The sequence below is a fragment of the Musa acuminata genome, chromosome BXJ1-1, assembly GCF_036884655.1.
Source record: "Musa acuminata AAA Group cultivar baxijiao chromosome BXJ1-1, Cavendish_Baxijiao_AAA, whole genome shotgun sequence".
Classification (NCBI taxonomy): domain Eukaryota; kingdom Viridiplantae; phylum Streptophyta; class Magnoliopsida; order Zingiberales; family Musaceae; genus Musa; species Musa acuminata.
Window position 1 is genome coordinate 3,232,712 of NC_088327.1, and position 19,470 is coordinate 3,252,181.

A 19,470-nucleotide genomic window follows, 5' to 3' on the forward strand; every position below is an offset into this window, starting at 1 on the left:
CCCTTTTAAAAACACTGCTTAGAACATGACAATACATATATTTTCTAAAATTTAATACTTCGGGAGCACTTCGCTTCGCTCGAGCAGACAGTTAGCGCCTTGGGCGTTTTGGGTCCTTGGCGCCTAGTGCTTTTAAAAACATTGATTCAATCTAGAGTGAAGCCCAAAGAGGTCCAGTCTGAATTTCAACTTAAATTGGATTGCATTCCACCAACTTGTGAAAGCCTATCCCTATAACAAATTAAATGAATTTCAAGATTTAACCGAGTTCCAAGTCTCATCCTTGGACACCATGACTATTCAAGAGCCTTGTCTCATTAGCACAAACTTCTAAGCATCTCACACTAACAAGATGACAAAAAGACACCGTGAGGCTACCATGGTTACAGCATAGCTGGAAAATTAAACCACACACCCTGTGCCAATCAGCCTAAGATAAGTACAAAGTACAGGGTTCTTTGGTTCAACCCTCAGTAGATGGCACCACATGAGCCTCCATATAGAAATTTACATCTGAGATGCCTCAATACCACTTATCCAGTCTTTTCGAATACAAAGATTTGGGAATGTGATGGGCAAAACAGAAGAAAGATGCAGGAAGAAATATACGAGAAAAATAAAGAAGATAAAAACAAGACCAGTTGGCTACTGAAAAAAGCCCATCAATCTTTTTTTATTTATAAACTGCAAATGGACTTTCAAAAAGTTGTACCAGAACAATAAAATAGCAAACAATTATCTCTAGTGGAAACAACTGACTCCAGATCTTACAATATCATGGCTTTCATAACACTTGAACTGCAAAGTGATCTTTTTCCTACGCCTTATTTGATTACAAAACATTTCTTACCTACTATGACTCGAGAGATTTGACCATGTATCTCATCCAATTATTACAGCAGAACATAGATTGACAGGCAATAACTATCTAAGTATATCCCAACATGCTATCCTCTCTAAACCAAAAATAGAATTAGAAAAACACCAAACTGAATTTCATTCTTAACCTATTTCGTTATAATGCAGGATACAATCAACTATAAAGTCTCATCAACTTAGCAAAAGCATGCTTTGATGACTTATGATCAAGTTTAGCGACTTTAGTAGCCATCCTTCCCTTCTGTATTTTTTTTGTCCCTCTACACTATTTTTTCTTTTTCACACTTCAATTTCTCTCTCAAACACAATTTTCAATTTTTCCTGCTAATAGAAACTATAAGACAACAGCTTTCAACAACAAATGTACTTCCACAGAGAATTAGAACAAAACTTTATCAGGAGAAACCAGCTGTAGAACAGAGGCCGAACAGTCTTCTAGTCTTCACACAAATCAATTTGTCTCTGGATGAACTAGGAAATACATCTTGACGGTGATTCAGATGTACCAATACCAATATTTTCAATACTGCCTGGTCCAACAGTCTACCAGCATGAAGACCAGGGTATACCAAGTGATTCAAGCCTAGTATGAGGGATACAAACTGGTATGGGCTTGTACCACCCACCACCACAAGCCCCATCCTCCCCCCTCCTATCAACAAAAAAAAAAAAGACTCTCTCTCTCTTCACGTTCTCTCTCTCAATCCCTCTCACTCTCATTTCTGTTTAATCTCTCTCAAACTCATTTAGTTCTGTCTTTACTTCTAAACTGATTTGATTGAAGATCTTTAGGGGAGGTTGATTTCCACAACAAAGATCTGGTCCATTCTCTTCAAATCAAAGTAAATCCACACCCGAATTTTAAATTAATTTTATGCAATTAGGTTAGGCTTTATGTTTATTCTTGCAAGCTTAGGCCAAATTTCAAATTTTAGACCTGATTTAGTACTTAATGTAACCTCTAAATTTTGGCATATTCACAGCCTTCCTACTATGGTGGATCTCATAATCAACAGACACATGGTTACAACTGGTCATTTTTCACTAAGTTGGATATGCAACTATAGTGCAATGACAAGAATCGCAGCTCCACAGCACTGCATCCTACAGAGAAGTATCTGTCACTGTCATACTTACCACAGGAGCCTCCTACCACGATGATACAATGACGATTGCTATCATGCAATGTTATTGCATCAATGACACACTGCTTTCCAAGATTAGATGTCATTGGAGTAGTTTCATGCATGGATCCTGCAGATTCACCACATCGATCTATGGTTTCATCAAATCAAGCACCCCAATCCACCTGCCATCGACTCACTCATGTCATTCATTTTGGTAGTTGGAGCAACATATGCTAATTCAACCTCAGCATGCTAATTCAACTTCGGAAACCGGACCCAAACCTATCACAGGTTGAATCAGTCCAACTTCGAACAGGTATATGTTCCAATTTGATAGTTTTATATTTTTATAGTTTGAATTCACTTTATTGTTCTCTAATTTGATAGTATATGCCAAGAAAGAGGTAAAAGAACGGTGTGCTAACACATGGTTGACCAATACAGGTTCATTACTCAAAATCATAAAACCTTGACCAATACTACCAAAGAAAATATAATTATCTGAAACAACACAATTTAATAACACTCAGCTAGTCAAGATGAAAGCCACTATCTCATCTAAGACTGCTAATAGAGATCAAAATTTTCAACCCCCATTTGACGAAGACAACAGAGAAAGATGACCCATCCATAGAATTAATTATCAAGGATTTTAAAAAATCAAAAAAATATTGAACATATTTAAATAACCTGACTTGTTTCCTAAGCAGGTGTCTGATTGCAAGCAGACCAACCAGCTCACTTTTAACTCCAAGCTAGAGCACCAGTTCACCATCCGAAGAGGCGACTGCCCTTCAAGCACTGTTGCATGATGCCACACTCCTACCACCAAAAGGGACTGGAAGAAGAGCCAGATACCACAGGAGAAGACATGACAGGTATGTTTTTTTTCTATTGTTAGTGGAAGCTACGGTATGCAATTTCGAATGGTACCGCCCAATACGGGCGGTACGTACCGGTCCGATGGCATACCGGTACACGGGCCGCCCGCTACCGGACGGACCGTGCTACAGTAATATACTGTAGCAGTGTTACAGTGCTACAATGTTACACTGTAGTTGCACTACAGTAAGAGAAAATTGCTCGGTAAGCCCTGATGTACCGTTCGATATGTCCTAGTGTACCGGTCAGTACGCCGGTACCATACCATACCGAGCCAACCTCGAAACACAGGTACGGTATTGCATACCTTGATTGAAACCAATTCGATAGAGGTCTTTTCCCCCCAATTGTTTAATCTTCAGCTCCGAGAACTCCCTCCACCATGCTAAGTGTCTTCTCAGTACAGAATGGTACATATTCCAGCACATCATTCTTATAACCTGGGATCATCGTTTAATATGCCAAAAGACTGATACAAACTGATCGACTGGTATTTACCAATCCGATAAAGCAACAATATTGGCACATATAGATTGGTACTGCATGGTATATAATTCATTTGTTTTCTTAGTATTTTGCATGGATATTGGGGGAGGTACAGGACTGGTATTCAAAATCATGCAGGGATATTGCCAAAATTTAAAACCTTCGTCCTATCAACCATCCAGTTAACAGTTGCCAAGCAACTATACATGTCAGGCCCCATTGCTGTGTATCTCAGTCAAAAAAGCGCAACCAGAACCTAAGTGCAACACTTGAGTTGAATTTGATTACAAGCCATTCGGAAGACCAAATAGTTGTAACAAGACAGCAATGAAAGACATCGAATCTCAGAGGAAAAGAATTCTTTATAGGAGAACCCGCAAAATATCTAAAAGTCAAATTAGAGAATAACACAAATTGCAGGTGAAGAAAAATAGCACAATCAATCAAACCTCAGAAAAAGCGAAGGATGAATCATGGCTCCTTTTCGCAATACATGAGCATAGTTCCTTAGCTTGCATGTCTTGCACCCTAAACAAGATTGCAAAAAATTTTATCAAGAAATAAGCAGATTAGCAACCTAAATTGTTAGCATCAAAATTCTTAAAATATACAAAGGAATCTTAGCAAGAAAATCTCTCTAAACTAGATTCTAACTAATTATAAGTCATCACAGAAACTTGTATTAAGCATATAAATTAGATATCAGGTGTTGGTACCATACTGATCTGACAAGTTGTTGAATCAGTAATAGGCTGGTATTTAAAAACTTGATGACTAATATGCCAAGCATGGAACATTCAGATTACACCCAGTCATAAAACCACTAAGTTGCCATTCAGATTACATACAAATGAGATATCAGGTGTTGGTACCATACCAATCTGACAAGTTGTTGAATCAATATTGGGCCAATATTTAAAAAAAATGATGACTAATATGCCAAGCGTGGAGCATTCAGATTACATCTCAGTCATGAAACCACTGAGTTGCCGGCAATGGCTACAGCATTGGTATTAATGGCAGCATGTAAATTACCAAAAAGTTAATCGACAATAAAGAAGCAGCTTCATCCTAATGCATCTGCCAAGCATGTAAGAGCATGCTTGTGAGGCACACACCAGTTATGCACTGGTATTAAGTCAATAAAGGCACACGCCCCATTATGCATTGGCATGTCATTAAGCCATGCATGGGCCTTGACACATGCTGAGAGAGGCATGTCAGATTAGAAATAATCTCCAGTTGTCATCACTTCTCTTGTACACACAAATTAAACATATGAGCTAGTTCCTTGATAAAATTGTTAAGAAGAAATACACTATCTCAACTATCAACACATTGTAATCTCTAAAAATCATGAACAAAGAAATGCTCAATGAACAATACTGGCTATCATAAGCCAGTACCAGTCTTTCTGTCTTGATGATGATATTCCCATTTGCAAGAGGCAACATAAATGGTTGGACCTAATCCCGTAGCCGTATGAAGTTTCAGCTGAACCAAAAATGTGGCCACAAATGGCTAATTTAGATCTACAATTTTCAACTCCCATCCAAAGGCTACTAAATTCCACTCTTCCAACTAACTCTAATCCACCCCTCCCTGTCAGGAATGATGATTTACACCTAAAAATTCAATGGGATTGACAATCCACCCCTCTCTTATTATCAAGTGATTGTCTTGATTCAATAAGCCCAGGAAAAAATTGCCTGAATACAATTTCAGATTTGCGGTATGTTCAGTTAGATATATTGTTAAACTACTCACAGAAACTAAGTTCTTATCTTGTGGATATCCAATGGCAGGTTAAACCAATGAATATCAGATTGTGGTACATGATAGTACTATGGAACATCAAAATAAGACACGATTCGAAGTCTGAATCATGTCTGCATTTTAGACAAAATAACAACATGAGACGAGGAATACCTTCGAAGTTCGGAACACTTCGTGCGCTGCTCAAAACTCTCCCCAGGCTCATCAAACTTTCTTCGAGTGCACTCATCTCCACCCTCTAGCGCTGCTGCAGAATCAGCAGCCCTTGAATCACAGTAATGCAATGTTTCTATGGAATCGAGAAATATCCAAGACAAAAAAGTCAGATGCTGTGCACTGTGATGAGAAGCGAACCAACAGAATGTAACGGTTTAAATAATCTAAAAGTTACTAAACAAGCATACTTTAATCAAGTTACTACTTTAGGAATTAGATAGCAGAAAAGGTGCCTATATTAAAAATACTTGAGTAACAGACATGAAATACCTGAAATTTTAGCTTTCTTTACCACTGGTGTAAATAAAGCTCTATAGGTTCGGGCATCCATTCTCTTTGTCTTTTTAGCCGATAGGGTACTGCCACTATCAAGCTTGTTAGTCTTGGTCTCCTCTGTGGTGCCAAGAATTGATTTCCTTTTGCCATTCTTCACATCATTCGCTTTCTTCTCCTTCTCCAAGGGACTTGACGCACATAACTTCTCGATTCTATCTGACCTTCTTAGTGGGTTTTGAGGCCCTTTATGGACTTTGCTTTCTGATCTCCTTTTCTGCAAAGGGGCTGACATGTTTTGCTTCTCAAGCTGTTCTGATTTGGACGACATGCTCACTTTCTTCGTGGGTGTCTCCATAGAAGACCTTCTCAAAATGTAAGACTCCGTTTCTGCAGAGCTCGAGGCAGCCATACTCCTGCTGTCCTTCGCTTTCCCACCCAAACTTGAGGCATAGAACTTCTCGATTCTATCTGACCTTCTTAGCGGGTTTTGAGGGCCTTTCTGGACTTGACTTTCTGATCTCCTTTTCTTTAAAGGGGTCGACATGTTTTGCTTCTCAAGCTGTTCTAATTGGGACGACATGCTCACTTTCTTCGTGGGTGTCTCCATAGAAGACCTTATCAAAGTGAAAGACTCCGTTTCTGCAGAACTCGTGGTCGCCGTAGTCCTGCTGTCCTTCGCTCTCCCACCCAAAACCTTGCTTCTAGGGCTAGCATTCCTAATGTCTTCCTTTTTCTTGCCAGCAGCACCCCTGCTGCTCGAGCTGCTAGTGTCTTCGTCTTTTTGAGATTGTCCGCGGGCCATTGTTCAACTTTAGCGTCACTGAAAATCTCACAGGCTTCAGCTTGCGCAAACCAGTTAACTATAGGACGCAATGGATAGAAACACGCGCGATTTGGGCCATTGGTACCAAGAAAAAGGTAAGAAATAGGAGGAAACGATGCTCTTTGGTTGATGAAAACGAGGATGTAGGACACTGCAGAGCAACGTCAGCGAAGGAAGACAGATAGAAGGAGAAGAAGACGATTGCAAAGGAATAATCAAGGATCGGGAAGGAAAACCCTAACCCGCCGTTCACTGGTAGAGGCCACCACGACCAACCGGTGTTCGGTGCAGCAGCCGTCGCCGGAGGCGGAGGGAACGATGCAGCGCGGGGCTTTGGGGAGATCGCCGAGAGGGAGAGAGATACTTAAGGGAAGAAAACACTACAATCTACATAATACGCCGAGGGTAAAAGAAGGGATTTTGTCCCCAAATAATATATGGAATTATGTTAGAGGAACCAAAGTCACCTTTCATTGTGTAACATGTAAGCCCAAACGCCCTCCCGATCACATAAATAATTGGAATCCAAAAAATAGTTTGTCTCTCCTTAAAAATATTTTTAAAAATTTAGGGCAGCTCAGATCGATTACAAATCGACTCCCCTATGAAATATTTGTAGGAATATTCTTAAAAATCTAGAGGATAATTCTGATCGATTACAAGCTGTCTTCCCGGTAGAGTTTTTATGAGATATTCTTTCTCTTCTATAATAACACACTGTTCGCTTTAGATTAGAGGAGAGGATCTCGATATTGACTTAAGTATCGGAGGGATCAACTCGAGAAGTTACCCTTGATCTCGGTCTTTGTGCAAGTAACAAGTCGAGAGAGATCATGCTCTACTCCGGATAACTCCTTGCATACAGATCAATGTCATATTATGCTGACGAAAACGTCAATAATATTTTTTCCTAATATTTTGACGTTAGAATGAGGGCCCGATATCATAGGAGCATCCGCAAGATAACCTTGTTTATGAACATTCGGATGAGGTTCTACCTCCAACCCATAATACTTTCACTTAAATAAGGCAATAGCTACCCTTTCCTCATATAGATACGTTCACCTCATTGCGAGTACCAATGCATGTGCCATTCAAAGTATCGTCGAACCATCTACTTGTTCCTACTGAGGTATGCTTGAACCTTACTTAGCAAATGCAAGCATTAGCAGACATAATACATGTTGTTGCTCCACTGTTACCTCGATCAGACTAGTAGGTGACACCATCGATGATAGTGTGGCAACCATCGACATCGACATCTGCTAGGGCCCTTCCGCCCAATGAATTGCTAATCTCTCATGGGCAAATAAGACTTATCAAACCACTGATCGAGAGAGCACCCTACACCTCCGCTCCTCTTGAAACTGATACCAACTCGATCGATTCAACAAACAACTCTTTGAGGATCCAACTACAGTAAATGGATCGGCACCTTGAAGAAATGTGCTGTAACTTTCACCAATCCAGGGGTGATGGGCAGATTGACTCCACATCAAGTTAGTTCTCATTTATTCAGGATATCCAGGAGGAGTTGATCCTCACTAACTTCCGCCTCTTGTCATTGGAAACCTTCGATGCTACTGCTGATCTAGTGAAGCACAATATCGCCTTCCAAACTCGGATATCACTATATTTCATCTTGGATGTCTTAATATATCGCACCTTTCTAACCACCAAAGGGTTCAATAAGAGAATAGTACACTCATCTAAAGTCACTTTATATTAGCTTCTTTTGCTCAAATTTTTATCTTCAAAAAATTATACGAAATATTATCAGAATATATTTGATTAGATTAATAAAAAATTATGAATATTTTAAAATCTTAAACTTTAAAATCAAATTCAGTGGTATCTAATGAAAGAAATAATTTTATTGTATGCTAAAATTATTTAAAAATAATATAGAATAAGAAGTTAGTGACTATCTTAGTTGGTGAAAGAACAGTGTATACAATGATGCCTTCCTCAAACCAAAAGACAATACATAAAACATAATAAACTAGGTGTTAATGATCAAAATGAATTGGCCTTAATTCACAATGGGTCCTATAATACTTGGATAAGTCCAATGGTGGACTCCATCAATCAATCATTATACGACGATTCTTATCCTCAATGCCTAATCATTCTCCAAATTTTAATTAAGGTAAGAGATAATATTTCTTAACGAGGCCACCCTTTACCACTTCAATATCATGCTTTATGGTAGGCTAAACTAAAATAGAAGTCAAGATTCAATCAACAATAGTCTTCCCATGCAAGTATTTAATTTTGATAGGGAGCCGAAGTTCTACTTGGATTAGAAATTAAATTTTTATCATTATTTTAAAAGATAATTTTAGATTTTAATCTAGATATAATCTATTGAGATTTTTGTATCTAGTGAAGTTATGACACTAAATTATTACAGCATAAACAAGAAAACAGCATATATTATCACTAAATCACTCATATTTGAGAAATATATTGATTTTAGATGCAGCAATCAAATGAGAGAGTTGAAATTTACTCATAATTAGCTTTAGTTTTAGTTGCATAAGTGACTTTAATGTTGAATAGTGGTCATGTATGATGTAATTTAGTTGAAGCACTAATGAAGTGGAGCCTAAACTTACTTTGACTACTAATGGAGTAGTGGCTAAAGTGGCTGAAATGTAAGTCCTGCAAATAAGTATCTTTGAATCATGTATTGGGGATTTATTCTAACCTAAATTCCTTGCACCCAAACTATTTGTAGTTCTTGCTTGACATTAAGTCAATGAGGACTTCTCAACTCCTTATCCTCACATCAACTATTATATATGAGCTTTGGATTGATAGAAAGAGTAATTTATATAATATTTTTAATATCAAATCTAGAGTTATATTTTGAAATACAATGTAGTAAACAATTTGAATATGTAACTGCAAGGAATTTGTTTGAAGTCTTCATTTTGACCAAGAAGAGGTAATTAAAATCTTTTAGAATATAAATCTATAATTAGTAGCAATGTATGAAAAAAAATTGTAACATAAATAAATATATTATTATTTCATCTGAGATTTTATAGTAAATTATAATACTAAAATATTATGACACAGATGAACTACTAACCAATATTCTCATTAAAACACTTTCATTTGAAAAGCATATATATATTTTAGATGTAGCTTGGTGCATATGATTATGAATCAAGTGAAAGTATTAAAAATGATTTATAATTAACTTTAGTGTTAATGACTCTAATTTCTCTCCTTGCATGGTTAAATAGTGATCATGTGCTATACTCATGTTCTAGTTAGTTAAAGTACCACTAGGCTTAACAACTCTAATTATAGTAGTGATTCATAATACTAACATAGTTGTGCCTAAAATTATTATTATTATTACCACTAATGAAATAGTGGGCAAGGTAGTTGAGATATAACTCCTACAAATAGGGTCATGAATACAAATTGGGATTTATCCAAGTTAATTTCCACTTGCATCAATGCTATTTTCATGTTTTTGTTTGTTAGCAATCTCTTTCAACTACACTTGGCAGTATTCTATCTTATTTTAAGTTACTTTCCTTTTGCATCAATGTTGCTTTGGTATTTTTTGTTTTGGAAGGAATATTGTTTTGTTACTGTTCTAAATTACTTGGAGTAGTGGGTATGCACTTTAGATGTAAGTCTTGTAAATATTATATGTTTAGATAATATAAGTAATATTCTATATAATTAGTTATCCTTAGTATTTCGATTCCTATATTTTTATATTGAGATCCCTATACTTATGAAAATAAAATATTTAATATCATTTCTTCTCACGTCGTCAATTTTTGCTGACGAATAATCAGTGGTAAATTAAAGTAAAACGGAATTAGTATATACATAGTAATAAATCCAATAATATTTTCGTCAATAAAATTGATGAGAGAAATAAGATTAAATATTTTATTTTTATAAATATAAGGATGTCAATATAACCTTTGAAAGTATAGAGATCATGATATTAAAGATAGCTAATTACAAATGATAATATTATAATTAGCCCTTAGATAATAAACCATATATTATTAATTTGTTCTAAGTGAATGTATTCGAAGAGATTAAAGGTTCTATCACTCTCTAATTAGAATACTAGTCATACTAATCACGTGCATCTCGAGATGTGTTATAAATGTGGAACAATAAAAAAGAGAAGCAATCATAAAAAAGAAAAGGAAAAGTGAGTGAAACTACAAACTTTAGTTCCAATTACTTCACAAACTTTAGTTCCAAAGAAATAGAACAAACTTTAAAAATAGAACTATTATAATTAAGATAAAACTATTTATTCAATAATTAAGATTTATCATTATAAACGCTTCATATATCTTAAGACTTTGGTAAGAGAAATATAAAGAAACACACACTTTGAGCTATACGTATATTTTTATTTCTTTTTCCTTAGATTTTGAAAGTCATGGATCCCTCCAAACATATACTACTCTTCTTCCTGACTAAGGACCCAACTTATCTTAGAATCCTGTTGGCATGACAAGGACTCATTCAAAACTGAGATCTGACTTGTCGAAAAGAGAGTGAAAGATCTTTGGACAAAAGTTTGCTGTGGATATGGCCTATATGTGCTGTTCTCGGACCCATCTTGCATTGGTTACACATGAGGAATGACACCATTCCTTGCTCCGTGGAAGCTTATTTGAACATTTCTGAGTCCTTGTTCTTCTTCCCATGTCTTCTGTATAAACTAGAACAATTCCTGGATCCATCGAAAAGCATAGAAAGTACTCCTTGGATGCTCGAAGAACAGAGAATCACTGCAAGCTATATTGATCTGAAGAAGATAAGGCCCTTTTGGCCTCACTTTCGCTCTTTCTCGAGAAACAGGGGAAGTACTTATTATACTCAATTTTATAAAAAAAGTTGTGTAACCGTTATTATTAAATATCTAATTTAATAATAATATAACTGTTGTATGATTCATAATTTATTATCATGAATTTTTTTATTTATTATGATTTAAATGATTTCAGTTTTTTATTCTTTGTGCATGAAACCATTATTATTAAATTGAATATTTAATATCATTAAAGTTTGGTTCTAACGTTATAAATTTGAATTAATTGTTGAACGTTATGATTTGATGATAATAAATGTTCTTGATGGGAGAACATCTATATATATATATATATGAGAATTTTGGTCCCTGGGCTCAATCATCTTTTTGAAGCGAAAGACTTTCCTATACCATCTAAAGCGAGAGTTTTGAGCCGATAAATACCAAAGTTCAAGAAGAAACTTCTGCAGAAATTCTTGACGACAATGGCTGAAGGTATGTTATTTTATTTCCGCATCTTGTGTTTCTATTATAACGATTTAAAAACATAAGTTGGTTTCGGTGATTTCTTACATGTTCGACATCTCGGGGACCGGAAACAGAGATCTCTTTGAGGAGAAGGAAGAAGCGATTCAGAGGCACAACCAGACCCCTCTGCGCCGCCGAGAGCTAACATGGCAAAGAACGCTGAGAAAGAGAGCCTCATCGCAAGGCATGCGAAGCTTGCCACCGTCGCCGAATCCGAACTCTTCCCGAGCTTGGTCGAGCAAAGCTCGAAACAGCGGGTGCTCTAGCGAGGCAACCAGGACGACGAAGCGCCTGCGCCGCTCCCCCACGTACACCACAGTGTGGCCTCTGGGGACGTCCTCGGGAACGCCTTCCTCTTCCTGGCTGCAGCACCCTGATGGAGTACTCCGCCGACGGTAGCCATGGTTGGCCTGCTTGCTCAGCTTTCTCCACCTCCTCAGAAACGCCTCGAAGAGCCCCCCTTGGAGCATCTTGAGGAGGACGGACTGTGTGTGCTTGAGAGCAGATCCAAGGTACGTACGTGCTTATATAATGCGGAGGCGAGCATGGCTTGATAGCTACATTACGTGATCATAGCAGCTGTAAAGCCTCTCCCTTTCATTTGAGAAGCAGAACGGAAGAAGGTGCAGTGTAATTGATAATACATACACACGTATGTATAGATTGCAATGGGAAAGAGGAGATGGAGTCACGGATATCGTACGGGAGAAAGGATCCGTCAAAGAGCGATCCATCTGCCGCCTCGATGAGATAGAGAGAACGACAATATTTATATTGGCCAAGCGGGTGAGGATAGAATCGATAAAGGTGTCAGTTCATTGCACTTGGGATGGAATGGGGTTGCCGGCCAATAGATTTCTCATGAATCCACCACCGCCACTTGCGTGTCTACTGGGTAGAGAATCGCAATGCAGATTTCGGATAACAGATACGATGCAATCTTATGAGACCAATTTGCATGTAGTATATGATCTGTTGTGACTCCATGAGATGAGGAGGTGGAAACAGTTGTGTTAGAGAAATTTTTTGGATTGTGAATCGATGATTAATTTTGATATTAATAATTAATCGACCAATTCTAAAACCAGCAATTTCTAACCTAATGGACACCTACTGCATTGTGCTATGATCTTCAAGAAATGAATAGGAAGAATCGTAAACCCAAAATCAATACTGAAACTAATAATCAACCCCATAGAAATCTGATTGACATGATCTTCAATTTGGTGATGTGGATCGTGACACTAACAATAAGAGGCTATTGGATGGGTTAGTGTCACGATCCACAATTGTTAGTGTCATATGGCAAGAAGAAGAAATCGGAGCTCTTTGTTTTAGATGCAGAGCATCATTTGAGCACGGCTGATATCTCATTTTTTTGACTGTTACATATATTTGGTACCAATGATTAAGTTGTGGGCTAACTAATAAGTCAAACTACGGTTTGACCTATTATTTGACTTGGACATATGGATTTTCTTTACTTGAACTTTGATTTTGATTTGAACCCATGTTGAAAATATAATATAACAACAATGCAGCAGCAGTTTAATCCAGCATCTAACTTGCGATGATAGCAGAGAAAAATACCGACCAGATTTAGATACTAACCTGCTTCCATCCTTTTGCATTTCTTCGTGCTCCTCTGTGTCGGTGTTATATTGGATTATCCACAGCAGGCATAATTAGGCTTCAAAAACATAACAAAGATGATCAGACTAGCAATCCAATGTTATTTGAGAACATAAAATAATTGAAGTTTGATGATACTTGGGATAAGTAACACAGTAGTATCATGCATGAATGCACCATTGCAGATAGAGAAGAGAATAATATGAAGAGAAAATTCTGTACAACCTCTCTGGATTTCTGCTGGAACTGGAAAGGACTCGTTTCTTATTTCCCCTGCTTCAATTCTGACGTAACAGCAGATCTTGAGGAGCATCTACTGATAAAGAAAAAAAAAAAACTTGTAACTGGAAAGAGATAAGTGTACCAGATCAAGAGAATAGAGAAAGAGAGCAAAAGTCAGATAGGGGGTGGAATCTGTTCTCTCAGTTTGGCTCATGGAGGCTATGGCTGGTAGAATTGCCTCACCACAATGATATGGGCTCACGATGTGCAATCAGAGAAGAATCATGCTAAAACAATCATATCTTTAAAGCAAAAGCTATGATCTAATTTTCAACAGCCACAAAGATAGCATTCGACAATTTCATCACAGAATCTTGCAAAGTTTCTCCATCTAATATGATCTGATCGAGATGAGAACCAAGTAGTCATCGATGCATTAACATACTAATACCATCTCTTACTGAGATGCAATGTTCTAGTGAACATTATCATCCAGAACAGTCATCCATTGCATTACTGAGATGCAATGCATTAACATTATCATCCAGAAGAGGATCCCAGTCTTCAAACATTATCATCCAGAATAAGCAGCTTATACATTAGCCTCTCAGGTGTAGACACTTATTCTAGTGAACAGTCATCCCACAACCAATCGCTGCAAAACCAATACATCTAGGCCATGGCACACAAAATAAGCAGTCTTGTTGTGGAAGAAGTTTGTACAAGTTCAGAGCATTAGCTTGCACGGTCTCTAAGTACTTCCAACTCCATCTCAGTAGGGTCAGTAGCCTGAATCTCATAATGAATGCCATCAAGCTCACGCCTGAACCTATCCTTTGATGTGGCATAAAGCATCTTTGCACGTATGCGAGAGATGGAAGGTGACCTGATGAGCATGAAGGCATAAATGAGTGCATTAAACAAAATAAATCAACATTGTGATTTGTCACATACATATAGAATGTTTTCCTATCTTGTTTATAGTGAAATCAATATGACATATAAATAACAGCGTTGATATATGTCTTACATTAAGCATGATTGATACAATATCACAATATAAAATTGCCTTTTTAGTTTGTGTAAACTAAGTTCATCTACTTTTGTCTATATTTGTAGGTAAATCCTATACTTATAGTATATATATATATATATATATATATATATATATATATATATGTACTTGTTTCTATACTCCTACATTAGGTTAATGTATATTTGTACATAAATTTATTTGGGTACCCTAACAAACTATGAGTGATCTTTCATGTTTGCCCTAGAACATGATTTTAGCCTTGACTGTCAAGTTTTGATCAAAAGTGAGCTCTTTAATAACTTATCCTCGTGTAGAAAAATTTGAGGCATTGAGTCCAGCTTAAAAGAATTATTTTTAAAAGTCTTGCCAAATCATTGAGCTAAAATATCACAACTGCTCTTATTTTTTTCATAAAATAAATTAGATGCTAAAATACTTGTTGTTATAAGGTAGGTGACAATTTCTATAAGAAAGAATGGCTATACACTGATTCCTTTCAAATATAATTGTTCATTCTGTTTGCCTCACTATGGCTGTTGTATCCAGCAATCCATATTCTCTTATTTATTTGGTTCTTTTGTTATAATCAATCTTTGTTATCAGTAATAATTGTTGGCCACATTTCCAATCACATAACACGGTGCATTTATCAAGTTCACCTCATTTTTTTGGATGAAAAAAATCCAGGGAACTACAACACAATTAATGAGTGGAGAATGATAAACAATAAAACTTAAGATACTATAGGTGCAAAACTGTTTTGATCATGTGAAAAATTGGTGATAAAAGTCAAAGTTACTGAGTAGTATGTTTATAGTTTATATTCATAATGTTGTACCCGAATTTGGCCCACCATGCTTGACAAATTAAAATCCATGCTTAAACAAGACAAACATCAGTGATAGAGCCTTTCTTATTTTCTTTGTTCTACTTAACCTTAGGGTAACAAAAAGGTTAATGGATTTGATTGCAAATGCTGAGAGAACCTTTAAATCATACAAGCCAGCTTCTTTACTATTCTGAATAGTTCCTTGATTGCATCATGATGAGGCAGATTCGAGACAGGAAAAGAGAGTAAAACTATTAAGGGTTTAAAACATGCTATATTGAACCAAGCATCAAATCCTGAAAACCAGAAGTATCTAGTTAATTTTTGCTTTGCATCAGTTGGTTTTTCACCATTCTGCCAATACAGTGTATAGGCAGGGTCAATATGCAAGATGCTTATTACATGCATATTATCTGATTGACTTTAATTATGTCCTACTTCATTATCAACTTACTTCACCCAAGGCAACTCGTCTAAGTTCCATCACATTCCAGATCGACAATCCATAACTATGAACTTTGTTCCTCAGCTTCTCATTTGTATGAAATACAGTTATGAAGTATAATGGCAGCAGCTAGGATTCACACATATCTTTTTTACACCCCTTATAGAAGCCCGCTCTCGCTAAAGCGTATGAAATTCACACCTAAATGTTGTGGAGCTGTATCCTGCCGGTTGTTTTTTGATGGATAAGGAAACTACAGATGTTTGTGGAAGTATTGAATTGTTCAGGAGTTGTTGAAGATTGTGATGGTCAAAAGAAGCACAAATTAAAACATTGGACATAGTTCAGGAAGAAAATTCCTATGAGGAGCATACGATGCCTCTGAAGTTTATATAAGCTAAAATATCATATGCCCTATAACAATGCAGATGAAATTTAAAAAAAAAGGAAAATCTTAGGTCAGTCTACTAAGTAACTTTTAAGTTAAGCAACTTATAAATTTTAATTAACACATGCTTCTAAAAGAAACAAACACCTGTTTCAATTATCAAATAAAATATGTTGGAGCTACTTAGCTTCGAACATGTTGTGTCAGAATCATACTCCTATTAGGCACACAATCTGAGCCGAAACATGAACAATAAATTCAATCAAGAAAGCCTCTAGATATATGTGCATTTTCACTACAAAAAAAAAAAACAAAAAGACTATCTCTATTCTTACAACCAAAATCATGGATACAGGCAGAAAAAAGAATCCTCCATCACTGAAGAGATTACAATAAGATAAGAACCCGATCAATTAGATAATTCAGTATGTCACCAAAGAAGGTACAGATAGATGGAAAGTAATGTATATTACTGAACTGTGATATGTATAGGTTAAAAGAGGCTAACCATGCAATGAAAAATATCTTGCTCTTTTGGCAGTTGTCTTCAGTCACATAATCAAAATCATAAATAGCATAACGGCAATCATTCTCAGGAAGGGCAGCAGTGAAATCGTCATAGCTCTCTCCTGGGGCTCCTGTCTTCTCAACAACTACCTCCTTTTTCTTTTCATCTATTTTGAATATGACATATCGATGCACTTTCTTTCTCTGAAGTTCCAGAAAAGTGCTTTTGCTGTGTTCATCAACTCCCATGCCCGATGATGCATTTGACTGCAGATCAGATATAAATGTAAAGAACCAAAGAAAATTTGGAGGCAGAAAAAATATAGCCATGTAAATGATGCCATCAACACCTCATGTAAAAAAATTAACAAGAAAGTGCCCTGGTAAGGCTTATGGCACCTTCACAAATGCCAGAACATAAATGCCGACTACCCAAACTGATGACATTCTATAATGCTACGATGAAAATTGACAATCATCAACAAATTTACCAAAGATTATTACAAATGATGAAAAGAGAGAAGCAAGTTTAAAAGGATACCCTTAACTTGCTGAACAAACAACAAATAATCCTCATATATACTTTACTTGAACCAATCTAACCACAGTATTTCGGTTAAGAAGCTAAATAAAGGCAATAGTGACTACTGAGTTGGCGTTGAGGAAATTCCTACCAAGATGAATCGGCATAACCTATAAATCTACAAAGATACACAACACTGCATCAGACACGACAACTTTGCATTTTCCGAAGAAAAGCTTCCTGCTTTAGACAACAATGAGGGCGCATCAGTCAATCTCCAGCTTTAGATTAACAGTCCACGCCATCAAGCAAGGTGGGAAGAACTCATAATGGAAGTACAACAATACCCATATCAGGATCTGTGGCAACTGAGAGTACTAAAAGAAAACACAAAAAAAATCCCAATTCAAACAGCTAAATATACTCTGCAGACGCATCATCAAGCCGTAAAAGAGAGTTAACCCTTGCATCTCATCGCAGAGGGTTATCGGATTGATTCCAAGCCTCAAATCCACACACAATCTCAACAATTCGAACTCAAGAAGACAAACAACAACCGACGAAGAGATCGGAATTCTTACCGTTCGGAAAGACATGGCGCCTCGATCCCGAGAGAGACAGAGGGGAGTGAGAAGGGAAACAGGAGGAAATGTGGAAGGAAATGAGGGAGGAGAGGCGATTATATTGTAAGTGGTCGAGGAAAAAAGGAAAGTGAGAATTCTTTCTCACCTGCGGATCGCCGCGTCACGCACAGGGTAGATGGAGTCAAGCACGAAACGCATAACTGGCGAACCATTTTGTGCCACGGTGAAATATTAGATACTTGTCAAGGTTTCCATAGGTCGTTCGGATGTACCGAGTGGCGCACCCGGTTTGATTTGGTGCGTCAACCAGGTCGAACGGTTGCCGGTCCAAGGATGGTTCCGCGACGTTCGTCCAGATGACAACACGTGTCCTGACTCTGGTGGGGTCCGCCTACACGTGAGCGTTCATATTTTTTTGAACTTTTTTGTATTAAAATAATAATAATATACAAAACACTGCGTGGAATCGACGCTGCTTTGGCACCCATCAATAATTGAGGGAGCGGTGGCAACGAAGCATGGCTCGTTGCCTCATGTTTAGTTTCATGAGTTCCGTTGTGGGATTGATGTGATAGATATCGGCATCATTCGATCAATTTTTCGCTTCTCAAAACATATATATATATATATATATATATATATATATATATATATATAAAAGAATGTATCAATTAATTTAGTTCGTAAAAAACTTAATATGTGATACCACGTATCATATCAATACGAACGTGATGAACAAAAAGATAATTTTAATATCTTTTTTTTTTCAACACGTGAAATATTTAAATTATTTTTTACCGATAAAATCATTAGAAATGAAAGAGATATTAAAATTATCTTTTATATATATATATATATATTCATAAGAATATTTAAGATTTATGTCTTTATGCGAAAGCAACAACAAAAACACAAAGAATAATTGCTTACAAATGTTGAAGTGGCTAAAGATCACGGAAACAAAGCTTTGGTTCGGTTTTCATGGGTCGAAGCCTGTGATGGGAAAGCCCATAATTTGTTCTTGGCCTCGTGATAGGGATTGTCGAGATTATAATTGGATTTTTGTATTAAGAACTCTAAATTAAGTTTAGCACATATATCCCTCTAAATATAAGAGCTTACATTTATGTCATTAAAATTTTATCTAAGATAATTGCTAGCTAAAACTCTAATTTTCATCAATATTTCCTTTAAAAAATTATTATTATGATAAGCATGTTAGAAGTATTAAAAGTAAGTTACAAATTTTAACAAAAAACAAATTAATGTTAACCATGATTAGATATGATTAACTCGAGTTTCTGACATGGATGTTAATGACAATATATATATATATATATATATATATATATATATATATATATATATATATAATCATCACATAAATTATAATTTAATATTTCAGTACTTATGATTAGAAAAAAAAATATATCGCTAATGCTAATCCCAATTATCGATGAAAAAGATATACGATTATGTTAGGATAGCTAAACGTAAAACTATA

At 36.4% G+C, this 19,470-nt stretch overlaps 3 protein-coding genes across 6 annotated transcripts in view; all 3 read right to left on the bottom strand.

Annotated features, from left to right (window-relative positions):
- Positions 1–6,902, bottom strand: part of LOC135609194 (uncharacterized) — a 41,222-nt gene extending 34,320 nt beyond the window's left edge. For 2 of the 4 annotated variants that reach the window (XM_065102458.1, XM_065102314.1), the window contains exons 1-3: positions 5,637–6,902; positions 5,304–5,439; positions 3,824–3,902 (exon numbers count right to left, since the gene is read on the bottom strand). In XM_065102458.1, coding sequence (XP_064958530.1) covers positions 3,824–3,902; positions 5,304–5,439; positions 5,637–6,444 — 1,023 coding nt within the window. In that variant the 5' untranslated portion in view covers positions 6,445–6,902. The remainder of the gene's footprint in view (positions 1–3,823; positions 3,903–5,303; positions 5,440–5,636) is intronic. The other 2 variants (XM_065102356.1, XM_065102397.1) reach the window with 2 other exon arrangements.
- Positions 6,903–11,904: 5,002 nt separating this feature from the next.
- LOC103980526 (protein SMALL AUXIN UP-REGULATED RNA 12-like) lies at positions 11,905–12,270 on the bottom strand. Its single transcript, XM_018824857.2, has one exon. It carries the CDS (start codon positions 12,268–12,270, stop codon positions 11,905–11,907), a length of 366 nt encoding a protein of 121 aa, XP_018680402.2.
- A 1,795-nt stretch (positions 12,271–14,065) lies between these two features.
- Positions 14,066–18,117, bottom strand: LOC103978127 (actin-depolymerizing factor). Its single transcript, XM_009393829.3, has 3 exons — positions 17,964–18,117; positions 16,861–17,126; positions 14,066–14,540 (listed from the first exon to the last, which is right to left on the bottom strand). Exons 1-3 carry the CDS (start codon positions 17,976–17,978, stop codon positions 14,390–14,392), a joined length of 432 nt encoding a protein of 143 aa, XP_009392104.1. The 5' UTR covers positions 17,979–18,117; the 3' UTR covers positions 14,066–14,389.
- Between the last annotated feature and the right edge of the window lie 1,353 nt (positions 18,118–19,470).